This window comes from Cygnus olor, chromosome 7, assembly GCF_009769625.2.
Source record: "Cygnus olor isolate bCygOlo1 chromosome 7, bCygOlo1.pri.v2, whole genome shotgun sequence".
In the NCBI taxonomy this organism is placed as follows: Eukaryota; Metazoa; Chordata; class Aves; order Anseriformes; family Anatidae; genus Cygnus; species Cygnus olor.
Window position 1 is genome coordinate 6,936,170 of NC_049175.1, and position 25,779 is coordinate 6,961,948.

At 42.4% G+C, this 25,779-nt stretch overlaps 1 protein-coding gene across 1 annotated transcript in view; it reads left to right on the plus strand.

Moving 5' to 3' along the window:
- Positions 1 to 25,779, plus strand: part of CHAT (choline O-acetyltransferase) — a 41,117-nt gene that overhangs the window by 12,663 nt on the left and 2,675 nt on the right. Inside the window, exons 7-14 of the mRNA XM_040564055.1 lie at positions 960 to 1,137; positions 7,654 to 7,823; positions 9,843 to 9,943; positions 10,142 to 10,270; positions 11,454 to 11,576; positions 13,093 to 13,234; positions 20,271 to 20,333; positions 24,134 to 24,271. Coding sequence (XP_040419989.1) covers positions 960 to 1,137; positions 7,654 to 7,823; positions 9,843 to 9,943; positions 10,142 to 10,270; positions 11,454 to 11,576; positions 13,093 to 13,234; positions 20,271 to 20,333; positions 24,134 to 24,271 — 1,044 coding nt within the window. The remainder of the gene's footprint in view (positions 1 to 959; positions 1,138 to 7,653; positions 7,824 to 9,842; positions 9,944 to 10,141; positions 10,271 to 11,453; positions 11,577 to 13,092; positions 13,235 to 20,270; positions 20,334 to 24,133; positions 24,272 to 25,779) is intronic.

A 25,779-nucleotide genomic window follows, 5' to 3' on the forward strand; every position in this document is an offset into this window, starting at 1 on the left:
TCAGTTTGTTTACGTTTGCTCAAGAAGAGCCTAATCAAATCACTGGTCAGAAACACAATTAGCATGCTACGTATGAGCTCGCTGCTTACCAAGGATTTGCTGTCAATATTTCCAAAAGATGCTTCTGCAGCATTTTTGTCCTTAGCCCACGTTATGTTCTAAGTACAGTGATGCAGAAAAGAGGAATGTGGCAAAATTCATTTGCTTTCTTATTCAAACAAAAATGTTTATTAAGCAGAGGAGAAACCACAGAGGAAAAAAATCTTATTAGAGTGCATTTGCTGGAAATACTCTTCTCTTGACAGTCAAGTATTGGCACACAATGCATGACATATAAACCACCTTCCCACGTAAGGGGGACTAAGTTATACCTGCAGAAGTTAGCACAGGTGCAGGCAGAAATACTGAAGCATTAGAGTGAGTTTGGCTCAACCAGCAAGTGCCCTCAAGCAGCAGAGTACATTGGCTGCGCAGAAGACCTTATCACCCAGCTTGACATTGTGTAGCACTACAGCTGTAGTGTACCCACAGGCCCTCTTTGAATGAAGGGGTAGATCCCAGCAAGTCCCTTTTCCAGGATGTCCTGTTCTTCACCTCAATAGGAAGTTCTCTAGGTTCTGTAGGCCATTTTTAAACAAATAATACCATGGAAAGTATTTACATACTTTGTGGTTTTATCTCCTCATGTGCTTTTAGGCTTATTCAAATAACATATGTTTTATTTGAGTCCAATGTACCATGCAAGTCCTCTATAGCCACTGCTGTAAAAACCCAGCAGAGGTGAGCCCTGGGCCAGTCCCCAGAGGTTTTGCTCTCCGTGGTCCACAGGCCTGGCTCTCCAGGCAGGACTTCAGCACCTTGAAAACGTCTACCCAGGTGAAGGCAAAGTGTTATACCAGTAATGGTCCAACACATCTGTGACTGTTCTTCTGAATTCTGTCTTCTTTTTTTTTTTGCAGTTTTTTGTTTTGGATGTTGTCATTAATTTTCGTCGTCTCAGTGAGGGAGATCTTTTCACTCAGTTACGAAAGATAGCCAAAATGGCAGAGAACGAAGAGGAAATGCTGCCTCCAATTGGCCTGCTGACAACAGATGGAAGAACAGAGTGGGCAGAGGCCAGGACGATCCTTATGAAAGGTTAGCAGCAGCAATCCCAGCTTTCTCTTCTTCATCTTCTTGCTCCTCTTCCTCCTCACCATCATTGCCTTTCTTTGCTGGGAGTGAACCTTACAGCAAATATAGGACTGAATGTGCAACCTCACTGCAGAATTTTTTTGACAGGAGGAAACTCAATACCTGATGTATGTTACAAAGGAAGCAGCAGATATGGTTTGACCTTGTGGCTGTGTATGTTTAAGTGTTACGCCATGTAAATAGCTCTCGTTCCATTTTCTGTTTTTCATCACATAAATTGCATTACATCAGATTTTGTGATTTGTCTCTTTCTTCATATCCATTCTGTACCAATAGGAATGATGTACCCTCTTAGCTTTTGGCAACTATTAGATATTTTTTGTCTCATCTAACAAAGGCATGTAAAAGTGAAGTATCTATTGAATCTAGCTGTGTACTCTCTCTAGTCAATGGAGAAAGAGAGAAACTACCAAGACTGATTCACCCAAATCTTAAGCAAGTATCTAAGAAAGGTGACACCAATCATAATCTGGGGATAGTTACCTCTCTCTTCCAACAACAGACAGCATTTAGCTGTCTTGGATGCTGGACTTTGAAGGCCCAACTTTGAAACAGATGAAAATAAAGGGTGGAATCAGTCACCTCTATTGCTTCACACCTTAGATATTTCACCTTGAAGCTAAATGATGTAAATGCCCTATTTTTACCCTTTTAGATGACTTAGGTACTCATTTTTCCCCTGTGAAAGATGTTAACTCTTTATTCCCAACTCAGCAATGCTATAGAAAAGTTTGCCGTTTTACCAATGGCATGGAATATACGAGAGCTGCCAATAGTCTCAAAACATTTTTAGCATCCCAAGGAAGATACTCCCTTTTCCTATTCAAAATTCTCTGTGCTTATAAGGGCATTATATATATTGCTATATACACCCTCTCCTGACTGGTATTACAGGTTAACAACAGATATCAAAGACAGTAGTAATTCTTCTGCAAGGCTACATAGTCTATAAATAGTGAGAGGTTATTAAACTTTTCACTGATGAATGATACCAGAACGCGTAAACCAGAAGATTCTCTGGCTTTTCTAAAATCTGCATGTTAGAACTACAGAGCATCTATCTCACTGTGCTCTCCTCATGCTCAATCAGTCAGGTTGTAACACAGTAGCTTAAAGAAAGTTAACAGATAAAGAAAGTTAACAGAGGAAATACGATTTTTTTTTTCCCTGTTAAAATAACAAGATCCCAACCTGGTGCAATTTGCAGGGGATGACACTCCTGTACTAGTGAATGCTGGTGCTGATGAATTCTGGTGTGTGTACTCTCACGATTAAGGATGCTCAGAAAGTGCTTTTTAAGACTCAGAGGCACCTTCTAGCTTACCTCTGTTAAAGCAATGAGATTCATTCTGTGAACAGGGAAAATTAGATATTCAGAGCTGCAAGGCATGACATAATTCATTACGGCTAAAATCCGCTTGTGCTGAAGAATCTTACCTCTCTGGGTTGACACTGGACACTATTTCTCTGAAATGCTTGGCTCTAATTTGACTCTCTAAGATTCTCATTTGCTTTTAAGCCCATTAATACTGCATAGCCAGGCCCTGTCTAACTGTTTAGCTGCTTTTGTTGTCAAACCTCCTGCTGGTAGAGCTCTCACTCTCAGGAGCTCCACTTCTCTGTCCCCCTGCTCAGCAGAAGTTTTGCTTGTGCTTCTCAAATAATCAGCAGAATTAGAAGGTCTAACAAACCTGAAAGAAATTTCTCTGGATGGCAAACATGGAGAGGTTACTTCAGCATCAAAGAGGAGCCGAGCAACAAGTAACAGGATGTTAGGCAAGGCTAGAAGGGAAACCTTCAAAACTGCCGGCCCCAGTGGGGGCTGGCACACCTTACTCCCTGAAGAACTGGAACATGTGCAGACATCATTCTGCCCCTGCCACTCTATGTGCAACTTCAGATTTGCAAGTGTTTTCCTGTTCTTAGCTCCATACTAGCAGAGTCCAGCCCCTGATGACGCATGAAGGTGTTAACCAAGTAAAAGCCATCCTCTCTATCTGCAGGTGTTAAGTGCATCTTCTGCCCTCAAAGATGACACTCATAATTTTGAAGAGCTGGCATCAGAACTCAAAATTACCTTCTTTATTTTCTTCTCCCATTTGGATCAATATTTCACTCTTTTGATATAAGGCTATTGTTAATTATATGAAGGAAAAAAAGCAGAAGTATCATTCAGAATTTTCTTCTAAATGTCCTTTCTACCCACACAAAATTTCATCAGGGTCATAGCTTCTCTGAGATCATGAGTGCCTACACATCATCAGTAGGGTAAATTAATTTGGAACTGAAGTCAGTGTTCAATTTCTTCATAATCCATTACATAGCCTAAAATAAATCATAGGGTCATGGGAGAAATTCATTTCATGCATTTTTAAAGTAGAACAGACTGTTTTCAGTCAGTTGTGGTCATTTAAAGCAAAAAATGTTGGGGATTGTCTCACTGGAAATGAGTTTACATTCTATTCAATAGATCCATAATACTGAATAACTGAGTACTATTTGGGTTGATTAAAAAGTAATCATCATTAAAGAATGAATTCCATTGAAGTATTCCATTAAAGCATCACCAGCTTCAACAAACCTATAGTCAGGACATTAGAAACTAGCATTAAAAAAATATTTGCTTTCTTTAGATCAGAAACCCTTTTCCTTCATTTTCTGTCTGCTCTTTTTTGTTCTTGTGTCCTTGTCTCATTTGACTTCTAATTTCCACTCACTGCACATGTTAAGCCTGGGTTAAGAGACAATAAGCACTTTCCTATTGCATATATGCCAAGCACACTGTTTCCATTTCACACCTATCATTTCATCTGTTCTTATTGCTTTCTACTCACATCAAATAACTCATTCTTTGATTACAGTGTACTTCTAACAAGACAATAAAATTACTAGTGGTTATAAACAATACCAGATTTACAGTCACCGAACTCAATTTTATGACTCAGTGAACTCAACAGAGTAGATCCAATGCCAAAAAGAGTAGTGGTTTGTCACCATCGTGTTAATCCATGTTACTTTCTTAGCTCTTACTTAGAGCTAGAAAGGTGTCTATGTACATAGTAATTCTCTGAGGCAATCTCAATGTGCAGAAAGCAAAACGATATGAGATTTCAAAAAATACTGTTATTTGCTTTTCACTGTCTAAGCCTATAATGCGGTACCAGTTTCATCTTAAGGCTTTTTTCTCTCCTTCTTTTCTTTTTCAAAGCAGGGAAGAGAAAGATTCCTTTATTTTAATGAAAACCAAGATAAACACCTAATCATTTATTTTCAGGCTGCACCTTTAGGTGAAACAGTGACTATACCTTGACACTTGCAGCTAAATAATGTTTGCAATCCCATGTCATAAAGAAAAAAAAAAAAAAGAAAAAATCAACAAAAACTAGTAGAACCATCTCAGTGGTGTTTCTGGATTACTTGGCATTTGCCAAAATATTCATTTTAATGATGAAGCAAATCAATTTAGTTATGAAGCTGAAAAAAACAGACTCTGCACTAGCAAAGGGATCTAAGCAGGGATCCCATCCTAGACCACTTGCATTAGCACAGCTCCTCTAAATAGCACAACACTTTGCTGTTACATACGGAGGATACAAGACTCAACAGACAGATCCCTCAAGGATCACCGAATCCAGCTCCTATTGTTCTTACAACAGTAACTAACAGAGGGATAGAAAAGCCGCTGGTGAAGCAGTGTGAGGTGGAAGGAGTCACTCCACAACTGCTCTGTACTGGGCCAGAAAAGAGGATGGTTTAGGAACGAAAAGACAAACAGCAGCCTGCAGAGCTTACAAAGGGGACATATGCCTGCATAGACACCAAGTAAAGGGAAGGTCTTCTAAGTAAGAAAATTTTAAAGGAATTATAATAAACACAGACGTCATTGATTTATAAATACAGTCAGTATTTTAACTGCATTCAGGCTGTATAACTAACCCACTCTCTTGAGTAGAGGAAGTGCATTCTTACTACTATAGGGGCTGCTGCTGTCTCATGCCTACCATATCTGAATTCAATTACAGAACTTTCTTTGCATTTTTTCCTTTTTAAAACAAAATCCCAAAACCTCAACAAAGCAGAAGCTGACTGGCCAAATCAATGTATTCATGTGCATTAGAAAAAAAAAATGTTTTGCAGGGGTTCAGGTTTTTCTAGTGCTTCTCTGTTTTAGCTCTTTCTGAAAGATTTATTTCCCATCCCAAGTCATGGTTCTTGAGTTCTTGTGCAGTCCATTGTTTGCTGTATATGGTAATTTTGTCAGTGTTTGATCAGCTCTCTGAACATGCCTGGTTTGTCTGTAAGGACATCTTTCAACTGCTTTCCCATTTCTAGCAGATCTTAATTTTATTCACCGTAATACCTGGAATCAAGCTACCCCAAAGCCATATGTCAGCAAAAGGGCTTTATATCTGTCAGTGATGTGAGGGCAGCAGCCACAATACAATATCTATAAACCCATCAGATAACATAAAGCAGAGCGCTGTGCAAGCTGTGAGCACTTTGTAAATCACTATCCAGTTTTTCCTTGAAGATGCCTGTCCACAAATACCAGCAGCTTGTGTATACAGGGCAACTTTCATTCACACAGCCCTTTTCAGCCTTTGTGTTTGCGTGCCCAGAGCATCAATGGAATAAATACCACCATTACTCTCAGGCCAACAAGTGTCACATACTAAAAGAACTTTATGGCCAAGAGGACAGGGACACCAGTTATCCTTTATAAAGCTTCCGAGTGCCTTAGAAGACAACTCACAGAGCCACCAGTGTTTCACATGTTGTAGGGAAGCACAGGTCACTGGCATCTGGTGCAGTTCAGCCTATGTGCCCATAGGAACCAGGAAATCAATTACAAGCTCCTGGCTCATGTCATTCTAGGAGCTGGCAGGAACACCAGGTGCCTTCCCTAGGACTCTGCTTCTGTGGGCAGGAGAAGACAAGGCACCGTGTGCTCCGCCATGTCCCCATGCAGCCTACAGGAAGCCAGGCTGGCCACCTCTGTCCCTCAGGGTCCCTGGCTGCCAGTGCTCCCTTCCAGGAGCCAACAAACAGCAAGAGACATCACCTTTCCACAACCTGCAAGAGGCCACAGCTCCCTGCTTCCTTCCCAGCCTGTCCTTCCTTCCCTATCACCTGCCTTTCCTTCTCTTGTCGCCTTTAACAATTATTGCATATTTGCACTTTTTCTGCACTGAGCCTAGAGAATGACCGTGGATATCAAGCATGTGTTGTTTTCTAGCTCCTTACTAACTTATGTTACTCACTTCTAAAAGGATTTTTTTTTAACTTTGAAAAATGCTTTTCTTTTAGAGGATCAAACTACTTTTCATATTTGCAAAACCTAGAAATATGCACATTTTGAAATTGCTCCATATTTCAAATGCATCTCCTGAATTGGGCACAGATTTGCTGAACTTAGCACAGACTTGCAAGAAATTTTGATCTGAATTCACATCTTTAGTTAAAAACATTTTAAATCAAACATTTTCATGAAATCTGGCAAAACCAACAGATGAAAGCTGATCTGTAAAGAGTGGAAGGAACTTTAACTCAATGTTTAAAAGTCCTTTATCCTTTGATCTCGTTAACAACCATTTAACAGCAATTAATGATGTTATATGCTTATGAATAAAACAAGTCTTTGTTATAGGTTCCACACTTCTATCCTTTCAATTAAGAGCTGTATTAAGTCCTCAGAATTAAATAATCCCTGTGCCTCAAGCTGGCCCTCAGAAACACAGCAAACCCTTACCTTTACTTTTTACTCAGAAGCAGCCAGAAAAAGCACATTATATTCAGAAACACACAAGTGATAGAGAGGAAGTGGAAGGTGGCAATTAATGGTTTGGGCAACACTGTGTCACAACCTTATCCATGTGATACAGGCAGTATACCCTGTCCAGGGGTTATTTGCATTGCAACAATAAATGATCAGTGATAAAAGAGAGAAAAGGGTTTTGATGCAAGAACAACACAAAACCAACACGGGCCCTGCTGTTTCTTGTCCAGAAAAGGGTTTTAATGTGAGAACAGCAAAAAGCAGCATAGGTCCTACTGCTCCACAGCAGAATACCACAGCATTGCAGCAATAGCATGAGCTCTGAAATTCTCCATTTTCCACCTGTCCTCTCTGTAACTGTTACATATAAAGTAAGTAACCAGCGCTGGCTGTAAAAACAAAATAGATCTATTTGGTAGTATAAGTACTTCAGAAAATTAATGTCAGAAAGTGGATATTATGGAATCATATTGAATCACACAGAAGTTAACACATGAATGAATGCCTTGGTGTAATGTCTCCTTGCACCAAGGATGTTCTGTTCTCTCTTTTGAGAGCTCTGCAGACAGCAGCTCATGGCAGAGTGAGGGTCAGATCTTTAATGCTGTCCAAGGTAGCAGGTTCCCCAGCCAGTCTTGCACTACAGGTAAGAAGATGTGAACATTTTACTCTTTTATCTCCAGACTCCACTAACCGTGACTCTCTTGATATGATTGAACGATGCATATGCCTGGTGTGCCTGGACAGCCCAAGTGGGGTGGAACTCAATGATACAAACATGGCATTGCAACTGCTACATGGGGGAGGCTACCATAAAAACGGGGCCAATCGCTGGTATGACAAACCTATGCAGGTAAAAACCTTACAGTACTATGATATTACTTACATGTGGCAAAGAACTTCAGTTGTGCTTGTGGTAGGGACCACCTAGAAGCACGTGGGAGAGAGAGGGAGGTGGTGTCCACATCCACCGGGCAGGGCTGGTGCTCCCTGTGGGGCAGGGGAAGCAGACCTACTGCCTCACTGGCCGGGGGTCTTCTCCAGCACAGGGACACTTCCACCTCCCATGAAGTTGCCATTTACACATGAGGAGACAGGGAGATAGACAGACATACAGATAGGCAGACTTCTAATAAAAAGCAGTACACATTTATTATACTCAATCAAGTGGAAAAAAAATGCTGGACAAACAGTCCAAAACAAAACGGAAAAGCACAATAGCTTTCCCTGTTTTCTCTTCTTACACATTTTCCTTACATCCTAGAAATGCTACTGTTTGTAATTTAGTCTGTGTTTAAGTTAGTATTAAGTTCCACTTAACAGACTACATGTTCATTTAATAACATTCTCGTCAAGGCTTTCCTGGAAGCGTTGATTTCTCAAGCCTCTTTCCCAATCAGGCTTTGTCATATTTGAAAGTGTCACACTGTTATTTTCACAGTTTGCAATAGACTCAGGGTGAAGCAATGTATTAATCTCCAACTGTCAACACTGTTGACACCTCATGAAAAATTGAAAAAACCTTGACTGATCCACAGGTTGCACAACGCTTGTTGCTTTTGCCATATCTAAGAACGGCAACATGAAAAGAGAGACCACTAAACAAATTTCATTTGCACTGATTTATCCTAGCGCAAATCTATTTCAGTAGTCATTCCTGATTTATGCCACTGCAAATGACATCGTTAGCAGACTCCAGTGCTGTTTTTTAAGAATGAAACATTTGTCTTTAAGAACCATTTGTCTGTGGTTAGACTCCTCTGTTATTTGCAGGGCCACTAGTTAAGACATTTCAAGAAGACGAGAATAAACAAGACCTTATTTTCATTTACTGTCAGAACATAGTGGGAAACAAATACATTTGCATAGTGTACAGGAGCGCTGCACCTGGTGTGATGTATGCAGGCCAGAAGTAGTTCAAAGGTGAAGAGAAATTGTTCGGGGGAAAAAGATCCCATTTTCTTTCATGCAAATAGGGGTTTCACAGATAGCCGTTCCCACAGTAAGACTTGCTCTTTCCCTCCATAACCATCTTCAACTTTGCAGTAAGGCATCAGAAAACATCCAGGTAAACTTTCTGCATCACACACACACTCTGTGAAAGCCTCATGGAAACTACTGGAGACCAAGGAGGAAGGATGTGTACATGAGAACAAATGCGCAGTAAGCTGAGTGGGAAAAGTCCAGCCAGAGATGCTTCAGAAGAAGGGGGTTGGAGGATCAAGAAAAAGGTCGGGAAACATGAGACAGGTTGCAGTTTGCTGTTGTTTGAGGTGCAGAAATAACTGACTGCAAGAGGGTATCACTAAATCGCAGTGCAGCAGTTATACCAGTATGCAATGAAATCAAGGAGGATGAGGGGAATGAAGAAAACCACCAGAAACACAAAGAGGAAGCAGAACAGTAAAACAAGCCATGAGAAAGCTATCAAATAAGGATGAGCTTGCTCAATTGATATGCAACTTGTAATAAAATGTGATACTAAGGGACTTCCCAGGTAAAGTAGTTGCATTACTCCCAGATGGGGAAGAACCTCAGCCTGTTTTTTGTGGAGTTTTTCATTTGTTTTTTAGTGACTGGGGTTTTCTGTACCATAAAGCAGATGCTAAATCCAATTTCCAGATTACAATGGGAATTTATTAAAGTTTACATTCTCATTGACCTCAGTCCAAAACAGCAGCATGAAAGGCTTCAAACGTAAAGACTCACAGGACAAGAAAGTCTCCCGTGATAAGTCTATAAGTCTCCATTGATCTTTAAGTCAAGGAAGTCCTTAAAGCAAGCAATGACAACATAACTTTTTAGATTGCCATTGTGAGTAACCTACGATTTATTCACTACATATCTTGCACTTGTTCTCTCCTTTACTTAGTTTGTCGTAGGAAGAGACGGAGTCTGCGGTACCGTGTGTGAACATTCCCCTTTCGATGGCATCGTACTGGTGCAGTGCACTGAACACCTGCTCAAGCACATGTGAGTCCCTTTTCAGTGCAGCTACTGCACCCGCTCCGGCCCTGAGAAGCTTCTGCCAGCAGCAAATTTCCCCTGGTGCACAGGGCCACTAAGCCCTGTTCAGCTGCTGGAAACTAGTCACTCACCTGCTAAAAAAGCCGTGTTTGACAAATAGACTCTCACCGTGAGCTTAATGACTTTTCTCTCACATACTAACAGGAAAGAAAGCTCCAAGAAATTAGTCCGAGCTGATTCAGTAAGTGAGCTTCCTGCTCCACGGAGACTAAGATGGAAATGTTCCCCTGAAATTCAGGCACACATGGCATCATCAGCAGAAAAACTCCAAAGGTAGCACATAGTCCTCACTTTTTTCAACAATGACTGCAAGCTGGGAGCTACCCAGCACATTGTGAGCAGGGATGGATTTTCTCCTAGAGGGCTCCCCCTGCCCTCCTGCTCCTCCTCTTCCCAAACACAGCTAAGCATGGGCATACCTAGCATTTCTTAGCAGGATGGTACCCTATTGGGCTGGGGCTACTTCATGGTATTCAGGAATTGCACTACCATTGTTGTCCTCTCACTTAAATACTAGAAAAAGTAACCACCACTGGTGAAAAAAAAAAAAAAAAAAAAAAGTCCTGTCTGCACAGGATGCAAATGGTGCAGGTCCTCTGTTTTTATGGGTACATTTTATAGGTTAGACCTTACTAAAGCAGAGGACAGGGCAATGGGGATAAGTATACGGGACAGTAGACTACAACTGGTTTGAATAAACAATTTGAATTCAGGAATTTTATTTGTTTACATCCATTACATCCTACAAAGGTTAATTCTTCTGATTGTGTTTCCAGACTGTAAAAGATTTGCATGATCTGAGGGGGTGGGTGGACAATGAGAGATTTTCTTCAAATTATTTAGATCACAGGCCTGAGTGCTGACATGAACTCTCTGTAGAGAATTAACACAATTATATGATCAGCTGTATGTCCAGTGTCCAGTGCATTGGACAAGCCTCAAAGTGGCTAGAAGCATGCAGGAAAGTATGCAAACATTCAGGATGCAGAGTAATTCCTTTTTGTTTTTAAATAAAGGTAGTAGTCCTCTAAATTGAAACTTGTGAGGAGCTTATGGCCTCCAACAGGTTTTTAACTGACCCTTTTCTCACACTTGTAAATCTTACAGAAATTTGTCCTGAACAAAGGAGGCCCCAACTTAGGCTTCAGGAGTGAAAACACTAGGTTTATAAAAAAAAAAAAAAAAAAAGGGGGGGGTGGGTGCGGGGGGATGTTACGCAGATGGACCTGAGTACCACAGCTCACGTTAAGGCCTACAAGCCCAGCCTAGAACCAGTATGAATAGAAGTCACTGACTAGGAAGAAGTTACCCAAGGCCAGGACTGTCCGCACAGCAGAAGCCCCCTCACCTCTGTGGGTACAGGCAGGAACATTTCTCTGGGTTTTATCTACAGTCTGAAATGGAACGTGAGATTCTGGCATCCCCCCCATGGTAACTGCCTTTGCTTGTTTTCCAGGATGGTGAAAAATCTGGACTTCATCGCCTACAAGTTTGAAAACTATGGAAAGGAGTTTATTAAGAAACAGAAGATTAGCCCGGATGCCTACATTCAAGTAGCACTTCAGCTGGCATTTTACAGGTAAGGTTAACTCAAACCATAGGAACAAGGTAGCAGGACAGGAGAATTCACAATTAGTTGTTTATAGAGAGGGTCCAGTTTTTCCCCAACACCCAAAAAAATGCCACCTGCATGGAAACGAACGATTTACCCTAACAACGGTAAGTCAGGCAGAATAGAAGTTGCCGCCCAGCTCTGAGACAGAGCATTCCTTTTCCTCACTGCCTTTCCCACTCCTTGCTCTGCCTTCCCATCCCTGTCTCCCCGAGATGCCACTCCCAGCCACTGCCCTCCCCACAGCTGTCCTGAGCTTGGTGCAGAGAAGAGGGTGAGAGATGTGGCAGGGAGAGGCAGAAAGTCCTACCACCTGTGGCAGCAGGAGCTGCTATGGAGTCCCAGAAACACTTTCTTGCCACTGAGGGCAGCTTGGGAGGAACTGTGACAATAACCCATAGCTTTCTGCATACATGTCCCCCTAACATATGCAGGGGGGTAAAATGCCCACAGGGAAAAACACTACAGCAGGATTTCAGATCAGAGTTCCTATACAGGACAGTAACTTCTGCTACTGCCTTCACAGGCATCCCAAGATTTAATAATATCCTCTAATTTCCATGGTATTATCAGAGTTAAAAGCTGCTTTATATGTTGTCAGAACAGCTAATGCTCCAGGCTAGAGATTGGTTGCATGGTTTCCTGCAGAACAGCCTATTACACAAATAATTCTTTATCATGTCAAATTAAATCCTGAAGTGGTCTTTACCTAGCCAAAATGAACAGATGCCTAACACATTTTGTGTACTCCATAAACATCTGTTGAACATCCATTTTGTGTATTCCATGACCAAACTCCAACAATGACCTGGTCCAAGACTTTCATCTGAATCTGAGCAATAATTTAAATCCCACATATGCAAAAAACCCCACAGCCTCAGGGACAGCTACATCATAACTGAGACCCCTGATTCAACTGAAAGTAGATAAGGCACAGTCGGTCTCCTGAGGCAAGGAATGGTAGTTATAGTCCTGGGTCCAAATTAAACAACAATCTGTGCTCTATTTGCAATGTGGGTTTTCATTCCAGCTCAGTCTCAAAAAGCATGCTTTTCTCTTATTAATTTTCTGTTTTTCATTGACACTCAGTTCATTTTTTCCTTGTTTTAAATAAAACATATTTCAGTCCTATAAGTAGATGATTAATTACACAATTATTTTATGATGCAGTACAAATAAAACATTCCTTGAGATCTTTCAGTAGATTTTAGTTTTACTAGCCTTGTTTTTACACAGCAAGTCATTTTTTACTGGCAATACATAAACAAAATGTAAACTGCTGTATGCAGCTCCTCATATTAGACTTGAGTGAGCATTCATCTTTTTTAAGTTTCTTATTGAATTCTATCAGCATTAGGATGAATGCTATGCAAAAAATAAAATCATGGCTGTAACAGTAAAGTGCACCAAGCCTATATTTCTCTTAGTCCTTATGATGCCTTGGAAATAACTAGTCTTTGTTTTTCTTACTTCATTCTCTCAGATGCCACAGGAGACTTGTCCCTACCTATGAAAGTGCTTCCATACGCCGATTTGATGAGGGCAGAGTCGACAATATTAGGTCTGCTACTGTGGAAGCATTTACTTTTGTAAAAGCAATGATTGATGACAAGCCAGCTCTACCGGTATGTTGGTCTGTCTCCTTCTGCCTTCTCTGGTAAAACCCTATGCAAATATACATTCATGATCCCCAGTATCTCACTTTGTTAACCGAGAACATAAAGGCATAGCACTGAGTAACTGGCCTTGCAGATTTTGCTCTTGGTGCAAACCAATTGTTAAGCTAAATTAAGCTAAACTGTTAAGCTAAGAGTGTCTGAGCCTGTTGCTGCCATCTGAGGGAGGCAGAGGGACTGTGTGTGTGAGGTGCGAGCAGGTGGATGACCTGGTCCGCCTGGTGTCAGAGCTCAGGGAGGAGGTGGAGAGGTTGAGGGCTGTCAGGGAGTGTGAGCGGGAGATAGACTGGTGGAGCAACTCCCTGCAGGGCCTGAAGGAGAGGTACCGAGGTGAGACACCCCAAATGGGGGTGGACCCCCTGCCCTGTCGGGCAGAGGGAGGGGACCTAGGAGTTAAGGAGGAATGGAGACAGGTCCCTGCCCGACCTGGCAGGAGACACCCCCCCTACCGCCACCACCTTCCCAGGTGCGCGTACACAACAGGTTTGAGGCCCTAGAGCTTGAGAGACCGGTGGGTGAAGATGAGGTAGAAAGTCTACCCAGGAGGATGCCTAGGGCAAGGAGGTCGACTCCATGCCTCAAGACTGCCTCCACCAAGAAAGACAGAAGGGTAATTGTTCTAGGCAACTCCCTTCTCCAGGGGACAGAGGGCCCTATTTGTCGGCCTGACCCTACCCATAGGGAAGTCTGCTGCCTCCCTGGGGCCAGGGTCAGGGATGTTGCCAGAAAGCTTCCCAACCTGGTTCACCCCTCTGACTACTACCCTCTTTTGATAGTCCAGGCTGGCAGTGATGATATTGAAGAGAGAAGCCTGAAGGCAAACGGGACTTTAGGGGACTGGGATGGTTAGTGGATGGAGCGGGAGTACAGGTGGTGTTTTCATCCATCCCTACAATAGCAGGGAGGGGTACCGAGAGGACACGGAAAGCCCACCTGATTAACACGTGGCTCAGAGGCTGGTGCCAACATAGAAATTTTGTTTTTTTTGACCATGGGGCGCTTTACTCGGTACCCGGCCTGGTGACCGCAGACGGGTCCCTATCTCTAAGGGGAAAACGGATCCTAGCCCAGGAGCTGGCAGGGCTCATTGAGAGGGCTTTAAACTAGGAAAGAAGGGGGACGGGGCTGAAATTAGGCTTGTTGGAGTTGTGCCAGGGGAACAATGGCAAGGCTGGGGGAGAAGGCAATGGCCCAGCTGAAGTGCATCTACACTAATGCACGCAGCATGGGTAACAAACAAGAGGAGCTGGAAGCCATCGTGCAGCAGGCAGGCTGTGACTCGGCTGCCATCATGGAAACGTGGTGGGACCACTCGCATGACTGGAGTGCTGCAATGCCTGGCTATAGGCTCTTCAGAAGGGACAGGCAGCACAGAAGGGGTGGTGGTGTGGCTCTCTATATTAGAGAGTGTTTTGATGTTGTGGAACTTGAGGCTGGGACTGATAAGGTTGAGTCTCTGTGGGTTAGGATCAGCAGGAAGGCCAACAAGGCAAGCATCCTGGTGGGGGTCTGTTATAGACCACCGAACCAGGATGAGGAGATAGATGAGGAGTTCTACAGGCAGCTGGCAGAAGTTGCAAAATCATCAGCGCTTGTTCTCGTGGGGGACTTCAACTTCCCAGACATCCTGGAAGCACAACACAGCCCAGAGAAAGCAGTCTAAGAGGTTTCTGGAGAGCGTGGAAGATAGCTTCCTGATGCAGCTGGTTAGAGAGCCTACCAGGGGAGGTGCCCCGCTAGACCTTCTGTTCACAAACAGGGACAGACTGGTGGGAGATGTGGTGGTCGGGAGCTGTCTTGGGCAGAGTGACCACGAATTGGTAGAATTCTCTATTCTTGGCAAAGCCAGGAAGGGGACCAGTAAAACTGCTGTCTTGGACTTCCGGAGGGCTGACTTTGAGTTGTTCAGGACACTGGTTGGCAGAGTCCCTTGGGAGGAGGTTTTGAAGGGCAGAGGAGTCCAGGAAGGCTGGGGACTCTTCAAGAAGGAAATCTTAATGGCTCAGGAGCGGTCTGTCCCCACGTGCCCAAAGACGAGCCGGTGTGGAAGAAGACCGGCCTGGCTGAACAGAGAGTTGTGACTCGAGCTTAGGAGAAAAAAGAGGGTTTATAATCTTTGGAAAAGATGGTGGGCCACTCACGAGGACTATAAGGCTGTTGCGAGGCTGTGCAGGGACAAAATTAGAAGGGCCAAAGCTCATCTGGAGCTCAATCTGGCTACTGCCGTTAAAGATAACAAAAAATGTTTTTACAAATGCATCAACACCAAAAGGAGGACTAAGGAGAATCTCCATCCTTTACTAGATGTGGGGGGAAACTTAGTTACAAGGGATGAGGAAAAAGCTGAGGTGCTTAATGCCTTCTTTGCCTCAGTCTTTAGCGGCAAAACCAATTGTTCTCTGGATACCCAGTACCCTGAGCTGGTGGAAGGGGATGGGGAGCAGGATGTGGCCCTCACCATCCACGAGGAAATGGTTGGCGACCTGCTACGACACTTGGATGTATGCAAGTCGATGGGGCCGGATGGGATCCACCCGAGGGTACTGAGAGAACTGGCGGAGGAGCTGGCCAAGCCGCTTTCCATCATTTATCGGCAGTCCTGGCTATCAGGGGAGGTCCCAGTCGACTGGAGGCTAGCAAATGTGACGCCCATCTACAAGAAGGGTCGGAGGGTAGACCCGGGGAACTATAGGCCTGTTAGTTTGACCTCAGTGCCAGGGAAGCTCATGGAGCAGATTATCTTGAGTATCATCACGCAGCACTTGCAGGGCAACCAGGCAATCAGGCCCAGTCAGCATGGGTTTATGAAGGGCAGGTCCTGCTTGACAAACCTGATCTCCTTCTATGACAAAGTGACACGCTTAGCAGATGAGGGAAAGGCTGTGGATGTGGTCTACCTTGACTTCAGTAAGGCTTTTGACACCGTTTCCCACAACATTCTCCTCAAAAAACTGGCTGCTTGTGGCTTGGACTGGCGTACGCTTCGTTGGGTTAAAAACTGGCTTGATAGCTGGGCCCAAAGAGTCGTGGTGAATGGAGTCAAATCCAGTTGGAGGCCGGTCACTAGTGGAGTCCCCCAGGGCTCAGTACTGGGGCCAGTCCTCTTTAATATCTTTATCGATGATCTGGATGAGGGGATTGAGTGCACCCTCAGCAAGTTTGCAGATGACACCAAGTTAGGTGCGTGTGTCGACCTGCTCGAGGGAAGGAAAGCTCTGCAGGAGGATCTGGATAGGCTGGACCAATGGGCTGAGGCCAACTGTATGAAGTTCAACAAGGCCAAGTGCCGGGTCCTGAACCTGAGGTGTAACAACCCCAAGCAGCGCTACAGGCTGGGAGATGAGTGGTTGGAAAGCTGCCTGGCAGAGAAGGACCTGGGAGTACTGGTTGATAGTCAGCTGAATATGAGCCAGCAGTGTGCTCAGGTGGCCAAGAAGGCCAACAGCATCCTGGCTTGTATAAGAAGCAGTGTGGACAGCAGGTCTAGGGAGGTGATTGTGCCCCTGTACTCGGCTCTGGTGAGGCCGCACCTCGAGTACTGTGTTCAGTTTTGGGCCCCTTGCTACAAGAAGGACGCCGAGGTGCTCGAGAGAGTCCAGAGAAGGGCGACGAGGCTGGTGAGGGGTCTGGAGAACAAGTCTTATGAGGAGCGGCTGAGGGAGCTGGGATTGTTCATCCTGGAGAAGAGGAGGCTCAGGGGTGACCTTATCGCTCTCTACAGGTACCTTAAAGGAGGCTGTAGAGAGGTGGGGGTTGGTCTATTCTCCCACGTGCCTGGTGACAGAACAAGGGGGAATGGGCTAAAGTTGTGCCAGGGGAGGTTTAGGTTGGATATTAGGAGGAACTTCTTTACTGAAAGGGTTGTTAGGCATTGGAATGGGCTGCCCAGGGAAGTGGTTGAGTCACCATCCCTGGAGGTCTTTAAGAGATGTTTAGATGTTGAGCTTAGTGATATGGTTTAGTGGAGGACTTGTTAATATTAGGTAAGAGATTGGACTGGATGATCTTGGAGGTCTCTTCCAACCTAGACGATTCTGTGATTCTGTAAATTTTAATTTTCTTATTTTTAACTTAAGCATATAAAGGATTCAATAGATAAGGCATTGAAAGAAACGAAACATCTGATATTAGACTTAATATTGCCTTCTGAATGTGCTATCATCAGATCCAATTCTAGAGAGATCTAGACTGAACATGGAAAGTTCTGGGATCGTTATACTGCCGCACCAGGGAGAATGCCTGGCTGGTCCCCTGCAGTAGATAGCTCTGCAGCAGATTGCAGTGTGTGAAGTGACATAATTCACATGCTTGGATTTCAGTGAATATGTTTTGGCTGATCTTTTGGGATTTAAAGCTATATTTCTGCCACATAGTGTCCCCGTCTCCAAGGGGACTGAATTTTCATGATGAAAAAGATTCATCGGGCTAATAAAAAAATGCTCCAAACTGTCCGGACATCATTCTGCAAAAAGAACAATTGTTACCTTTCTTTGAGCCACCACCATCTGTTTGCCAGAAGCATGAGTACTCTGCATATTAGCTGGCCATGCAAAGAAGTACGACTGACAGAGCTGAGACTGTAGCTGCATGAACAGCTCTGTGCCCCTGTCCCTCCTGTCGTCCCTGCAGAGCCTTCCTCAGCATCTCGCTGTGTGCCGCTTCCACCCACTGCACTTTGACGCTGTACAGGGAATTTCCAGGCGGCTGTTTAGATGCAACACGCTGCCACAGTATAAATTATTTTGCAGAGCAAGCCCAATCTAGTAGCATCAACTCACATTGCTGTTCGGTAGCATCTAACATAGCATCGCTAAAAGTAATGCCAGGCTGTAGACTAAGTGTAAATTAATGAACCTTTGTAAACCAAGCCCTAATACCCCAGAGAGTGAGGAAAAAGTTATCCAGAGAAATAGTTATTGTTCCTCCACGGCTTTTTCAATCTCTTTATGGTTACCATGTCCAGGATTTAGCTTATGATGAACAACACTTGAATAAGTTCCATGTTAAAGCAATAACTCAAAGGAAAGCAGAGGTAATTTCCTATGCTGAGTGGGTAATTCAGGACAGATCACGACCATGCCATCATACATTACAGTGACTACCATGCAGAAGACAAGGCTTATGTTATTTGCTACTCGTGTCCCATCTGACTGCCCACAACACAGCTCGTAATGATATTTCGTTAGAAGCTGCTGTCATCTTTGCACACTTTGAACCTCCACAGTCAGGTGCTCAGCATAGGCTCAGCCCCAACACAGGTACCTGCAGGCCAGCAGCACTCCGAGGAGGAGCCAGCCTGCTCCTGGTACATTGTTCTGCCAGATCCTTCTTGTTCCCTCTAATAATCTCTTTCCAACTTCCTTGGCCCAAGACTTACTGATTTCTGCAGTTCTCCCAAAGCTTTGGCATTTCTCACTGTTTTACTACCCAAATCTAAGATTGTGCCCACATTTAACAGTGTCCTAAATTGTACTGCTTCACACAAACAAGCAGAAGAATGCCATGCAAGTCCAGAGTGAGCTCAGTCTCACCCCCTGAATTTTCATGTTGCATGCCTTGGCAGTACCAAACAGGGAGAATAATGGTTTAATTCTCCCTGAGAAATGTGCAAGCATAATGCAAACCAATCCAGCGATCATTCTTCTGGCTTCTTGTCCACTGAGAGATTCAAAGGACATTGAAACTGATTTGTAATTGTTCTTTCCCAGTAACTTATATAATACAGAAATCTTTGTTGCGATTTGAGCATCTCTCTATCCAAAACTACATATGTACAGTAATATATAATATACATAACTATATACATAACAATAATATGTATATATTGCAATCACAGATTCATTAGAAACAAAATTCACTTAGCTCTATTCCAAGGTGATTTCTTTAGACCTGCAAATTGCCTCTAGATTTGAGGGGATTAATTCTTTTTTTTTGGACAAAGAGATGGATCGCTTGGTTCAAGTAGCCTTGGACTCCCCAAAATATTGTTTATTAACAGCCATTAATCCAAATCAAGTTAAAAACAATTTCCTATCTGATGCTAGTAAAAATGATTGTCAAATGATAGCTTGAACAGTGACCAAAGATTGATTCTCTAGAAGGAGAAATATCTCATGCATTTGACACTTGCTGTAAAAAAATAGCATCTGACTCTGCAGAGATTGCTTGAATAGCTGTAAATTAATCAGATTTAAAGACTGCATGTGGTAATTTAATTTCTATAAGGGAACTAAGGCCTGGGTCTAGCCCTATGAAAAAAAATATACTCTAACTTTGAAGGTCCCTGATGGTGGCCTTGAATTGTTTCTAAAATGATTTCTTTGTTCAAAAGATCATTCATCGTCCATAGGAGCTGAATGCTCCCTGTTCATCTGGAGGCCCAGTTATTTCTGCTTGTTTCAGGGTCTCCCAAAGTTGCAGCGTCTGACTTGATGTACATTTGACAGGATCCAAAATTTACTAGGTTGTTATTTGAAATCCAAGGCATCTGTGCAGGATAGAACAGCCTTGAAAAATTCTAGATGCCCTTTCACACAGGGGAGTAATTTTTTTTGGACCAGCTAGTAAAATATCAGTAATAGTTTTCATTAACATCAATGTCATTGGCCAGATGAACCATGCTGGAGAAGATGCCTGGCTGTTTTGAAAACACTGAATTACACTCAGCAATTATTTTACTACTTCAGATGGAGTGATTCAATTAGTAATAATCTACACACCCAAAATCCATGGAAAGGAGCTGCAGATCTTTCCTTAACCTCAAACTGCCACCAATGAGCCTGTTCAACCCTTGCACAGCCAGGCATGGTTACTGAGCAGGACACTAAATCCCCATGACTTTTCAGTTATAAGGAGTACTTACACCTGAGCAAGGAACAAAGGACATTTTGAGAGTGCTTGTTGTTTGGTTGCCAGTTAACTGGTGGACCATGTGATTTCTTTAAGAGTTTATGCAATAAGAGAGATATTTCAATTCCCCCAACAGGATTCCGAGAAGATGCAGAGATTTAAGGATGCAATTGCAGCTCAGACTAATTACACTATTTTGGTAAGTTAAATACTGTTTTGTCTGAATAAGAACTAGCTGTTTTTTCAACAAAAGTATGAAGATACAGTCATTAACTAAGCATCACAAAATGTACTTATCTCTAAATATGAAAGTAACCACTGTGTCACATGAAAGTTTCTGATGACCCAAACACCCTCCAAATAGCCATATTCGCCTATACTCACTTCCTGGAAAGCAAAATAGCAGAATTCCGCAAAAAACATCAATGGCAAGACCACTGCTTTTGACCACCTCACTCATCTTGAACTGTCATGGAGCATGACCCTCTGTATTCGTTGTATGCATGAGGAATGTGCCTCTTTTAAACATTTATGATTTGTATCAATGTCATAATTAGGAGTCCCAGACATGAATTAGGATTCCATGAAGCTTTGTGCTGTGCAAGTTAACAATTCAAAAATGGCCTTCAGTTTAAAGAATTTGCAATCAAAATATAACAAAGGTTTTTTGTTGTGGTATTGTTTTGTTTTCCTTTTTGTTTTGTTTGTTGAAAAAAGTATTGAAACGTTTGCAAAGCAGAACACTAACCAGATGAAATAAGCCTTTATTCTGTGCTTCTTGTGACCATCATGAAACAGCCATGCAGAAAGCCAAGAAAAGTGGAAATGAGGTATTCTAAGACGAAGTAGCAACTGAACAACTGAGCACCTTATCATGAAAAAAGCAAGCAAGGCTTAAAAGCAATTGATTTTGCTGCAGTGTAACACACAGGAGAAATAGAACTCCAATTGCAAAATCCAGATCCCCCAAATTTACAGGTATTCATATCCATTAGCTATAACATTACATACAAGCTCTTGAAAACTGTAACATATGCAGAGATGTTTGTGTGTTTTTTTTTTCTCCTCAGAACGCACCATTTGTGCATTTTCTTATGTTCCTCTTCCCTAGATGTGAGAGGTCCTTATCTGGGACCTGGTCCTCAGCTGACAAAAGCAGTAATTTTGATTGAGTCAGTGGTCGGCAGCTGAGAATGCAGCTTCTCAGATGGACCAGTATACTGGAAAGCAGATCCGAAGTGTAATTTATAATAAGTGTCATTAACAATGAGGAAACAATTATAGTAAGCTCTCTTTTAAAGACCTGAATGCAGTGTCTAACAAAAGGAAGAGACACCATTCAGCAAAGAAATCAGTTTAGTATCAAATACAACTCATTTTCTGCTGATTATGAATGAGCCTGGGTAATGCTCCACATCCCACTGTGCCAGGACAAAGCACAGACTTCCTCTACAAACAACTTCGTCAAACCACTCATGAAATTAATACATGTTAATAACCAGCTATGTTAAGTGAATTTGCTACCCATGGTTTTGCCACAGACCATTGCCTAACAAACCCACAGTGCTGATTGCTGTTTAACTACTCATAACATTCAAGAAATTATTCATGTCCAGAGGTGGTTTCAGAGGTATACCCAGAGCACTGGAGAGGTGAAGTGTTGCTTTGAGGTGGGATTTGTTCCTAGGACTGTGAAACAAAAGAACCAGGGAAGAAAAGCAGTTTTGTGTTTCAAGTATAATGCCAAGACCCTGCATTTTTGAAGCTAAGACACAACAACATCTCTAAAGCAGAGGCAAGTAGCTATCTCACCTGAACCATCTCAGAGAAATCGCACAATGAACACAACATGCTGCAGATCTACTAGGTCACAACCAATGGAGTTTCTGTACGACATCTCTTTAAATATATATATGTATTTTATAAAACCCTCCCTCCAAGTAATTTCAGTTCAAGAAAATGTTATAAAATTCACCCTCAAGTATAGCTCATGGGAAAATACTAAAATCACCATAGGAAAATTAACTTATCTTTAAATTTAAAAAAGCCTTTAGGTATTTCTTCTCACCAAGCCCCCCTTTCTTTGTCAGAATAGCAGATTTAATTGATGTGCCTTTAAACTAGGGGCAGGACTTCCATGGTCTGAGTAAATTGGGTGTAACAGACTGAAATGTAATAGCTCCTAAGAAAAACAAAAAAGTCTACTTCATAAAACAAAAAGCAATCTAATGATTTTATTTCCCCTTGTTAGGGCTTACTAGTAGCATTGCTATCTTAAATGTGGAGCTCTAAAATTCAATTTAGCACAGTTTTTTCCTATGCGTTGACTCACAGTTTATTTCGTTAGCCTGTCTCAGCCTCTCTTCAGACATGACATTGATCTATGTTGCAAAAATGTCATTGCTAACAGCCTTATAAATCTTGTGTGATAGCAAAATATTTCCTTTGATTATCAAGTCAGTTTCCCTCCATGCGAAAAAACAACATAAACACTACCCTGATGCATGCTACGTTTTGCAGCATCCTTGCTCCATCTGGGCTGATGAACAAATGGCCCCCTTCCCAATGGGTGCCTACTCCTTAATAAGCCAAACAAGATTATGCACTCCCAGCCCCTTGCTTCAGGCACTCATTAGTGGTTAAAATGATTCTCCTCTCCAGAGGAAAACCAAGCTTGTGCCTTTTATTTATTTTTTTATTTTTAATTCTCCCCTTAAGAGGAAAACTAGCTTGTATTCTTTTTTTAAAAAAAATTCCTACCTTCTCTCTCTGGCTGCTTGTTTCCCTTGTTCTACATTTCCTTCCTACGTGACTTCAGCCTGCTACCAAGGAATGAGCCACAGCTCAGTCCATACAATCAGTGCCCTCTCCAGCAAGGGTCAGCCCAGACTGAAGGATCATCTGAGGCAATTTCTTCACTCTTCTTCAGATGCCAACTTTTTGACTTGGTTTCCTAAAGAAACAAAACTCATGTAACTGTACTGTCTGCCCATTCTTTCTACTGACTTTTGATCCCATTAGCCATCTTCAATCACATTTGCTAGCAGGCAAAGATCTTACAGCTAATTAAATTCCTGAAGTCTACAGCGGGAGATAGCTGGATCGAGCAGAGACACAAGCACAGTAAGCCCACAGGGGACAGACTTACTGCAGGCTTGGCAGTGGTTAGTTCCCAAGAGCTGGACACCAGCATGCCCCTATGCTTCCTACGCTTGCCGTTTTCAATTGCCTCATTAGAGGGAGGGCTAAAGTAAGGGCTGCCCCTGAGATAATCCAGCTCTGCAACGAGAAGGGAAATTGGGTTACTTGGGCAGTGAATTAAATAAAGACGACATCTGCATCCTAATCCCTAATCCACCTGAGAAAGCGGTGGGGAACACTAGCAGATCTGTGATAGAACGGGAGATCTACCCATTCTACACTTGAAACTGGATCTAACTTTTATATTGGCTCTGCACTCAGATGTAGTGGAATCAGAAAGACTTCCAGAGGTCCCTTCCAAATTAAGATGTTCTGTGATCCCTAGTAAATCTGGTAGTAGACATCTACTAGATCTTTGGATCTCACTTTTATGCAATGACAGACCTGCCAGAGTGAGACCCAGGTAGTAAGGCAACAAAAGATTAATTTGTTCTTATTTGGAAGTGTTTTGGAGCTTCCTTCCTCTTCTGCTCCCTTCAGCAGCTCTGAAAGCCCACTCCATGATATTCATGGAGAATATTAATTTGAGAAATTATGTGCACCCATAACTCCAGATAACATCAGCACAAAACACATCTCCAGACAATCTCCTTCCAAATTTTTACATTTTCAAAGCACCATATGGACATCTAGTTACTGACCATCAGCAAAGCACACACTCCGAGCAATATCTGAACGTTACAGGCATTATATCACTCTAGGCAAGTTCATCAGCTCTGAGCAGAAAGCAAGGCAGCAGCAGCCAGCAAAGCGCCTCCATACTCAGTTAACTGCTGGTGTCTGTCATGTTGTACACAGGCTATTACTGGGATGGCAATAGACAATCATCTGCTAGGGCTGAGAGAGGCGGCACGAGAACACTTCAAGGAACTGCCAGAGATATTTACAGACGAGACGTATTTGACAAGCAATCGATTCATCCTCTCGACCAGCCAGGTGAGTTTTTCCTATCCATTGGTCTTGCTAACCAAAGGCTAATTAATCTGTGTTCTGCCAGACCCTGTATCTCACAGTGAGAACGATAGATTTTAAAAAATAAAAAAAATGCTAGTACCATCAAGAAGTCTGCAAAATTTTTAATTCAGTTTTGGCTTGCTCTTCAAAATCAGCATAGTAACTACTGGCTGAAGTTATCAGTTCCCTAACAACATCATAAAGCCCTTCCCAGAAATTCTAGAAACGCACACATACAAATTCAGTAAAATTTGTACAAGGGCTTGGCGTTTCCTCACTCCCCATACTATGTATCTTCCTGTTTCCTTTCTTTTCCTTCCTCCCCTGAGGTGCCGGCTCTAGCGGGAATTCTGTTCCAGTGAATTGTGCAGCCACAAGCCAGACAGGCTGCCACTCTGAGAAAGAAAAGCTAAGAGGCATCGGGAAATTTTACTCTTAGAAGTAGCAGTGTTAGAAATCTTCAAGAGCCTTCAGTTATTCAGTGTAAGACTGCAATCCGTGCAGACATGCTTCTTAGATTTACAGACATTTTAGACAGTTATGGATTTACAGTTACGTGCAACTGTACTAAGATACTCTAAGAGTGAACATTTCCTACATTTAATATTCTGAATAAGGAAACACCTTTTGTTTCATACAAGCTAAAAATTAAATGTTTCATTGCATATAGTAGCAGTCCTAATGAAAGAAGAAATTTCTGCAGGAATTCATTTTCTGAAACACTAACCCAGCAGCATGGATTGGAACTATGCAACAACAAAAAAAAAAAGACTTATAATATCATGCTACAGCATAAAGCCTTAATAAGTAATTTGATCTTGTCATAATGTTTGTAGGCTTGAGACATGAGTGAATGTAACCAACATCCTACTACATAAATTCTCCAAGAAACTATCCGTGAGCAAAGAGTGTTTCTGAATAGCTTTATGGCCTTCGGCTGTTGCGCAGCAAATTTATCTGACAATTCTATGGCTCTATTAGCAGGACTAATGGCTTGTTCTACACCATTAAAAAGCCAAATGTCATTTGTGAAGGCCCATGTACACAAAGTCTGAGGCACAGATTTCTAACACATCTTTTATTTTCTCCAGGAGAAAGTGTTTCACTCCTGTATTATGCCAGTATTAAATTGAGGTGTAATAGAAATACAGCACCTAGGTGCATTAAAATATGCTTTTACCCAGCATTACAATTAATGAATACTATGATTAGAATATAAATTATTATTAGAATATAAGCTAACATAGAAATGGATGATACTACCTTCTATGATTGATTACACTTTTCACACTAGAAGGTTAACATAACCTTAAGATAACCTTAAGAAATTACAAACCTTAGAGAAATCTTATGCAACATGAGAACGTATCAAAATTACATACAGCATTAAAAATTGCATATCTGTCAGGAACAAAGCTTATATATGCTAAGTACCTCTATCAAGTGAGAAGAGAAGTGTATTATATCCCCTTCAAATGATACCAATTCTC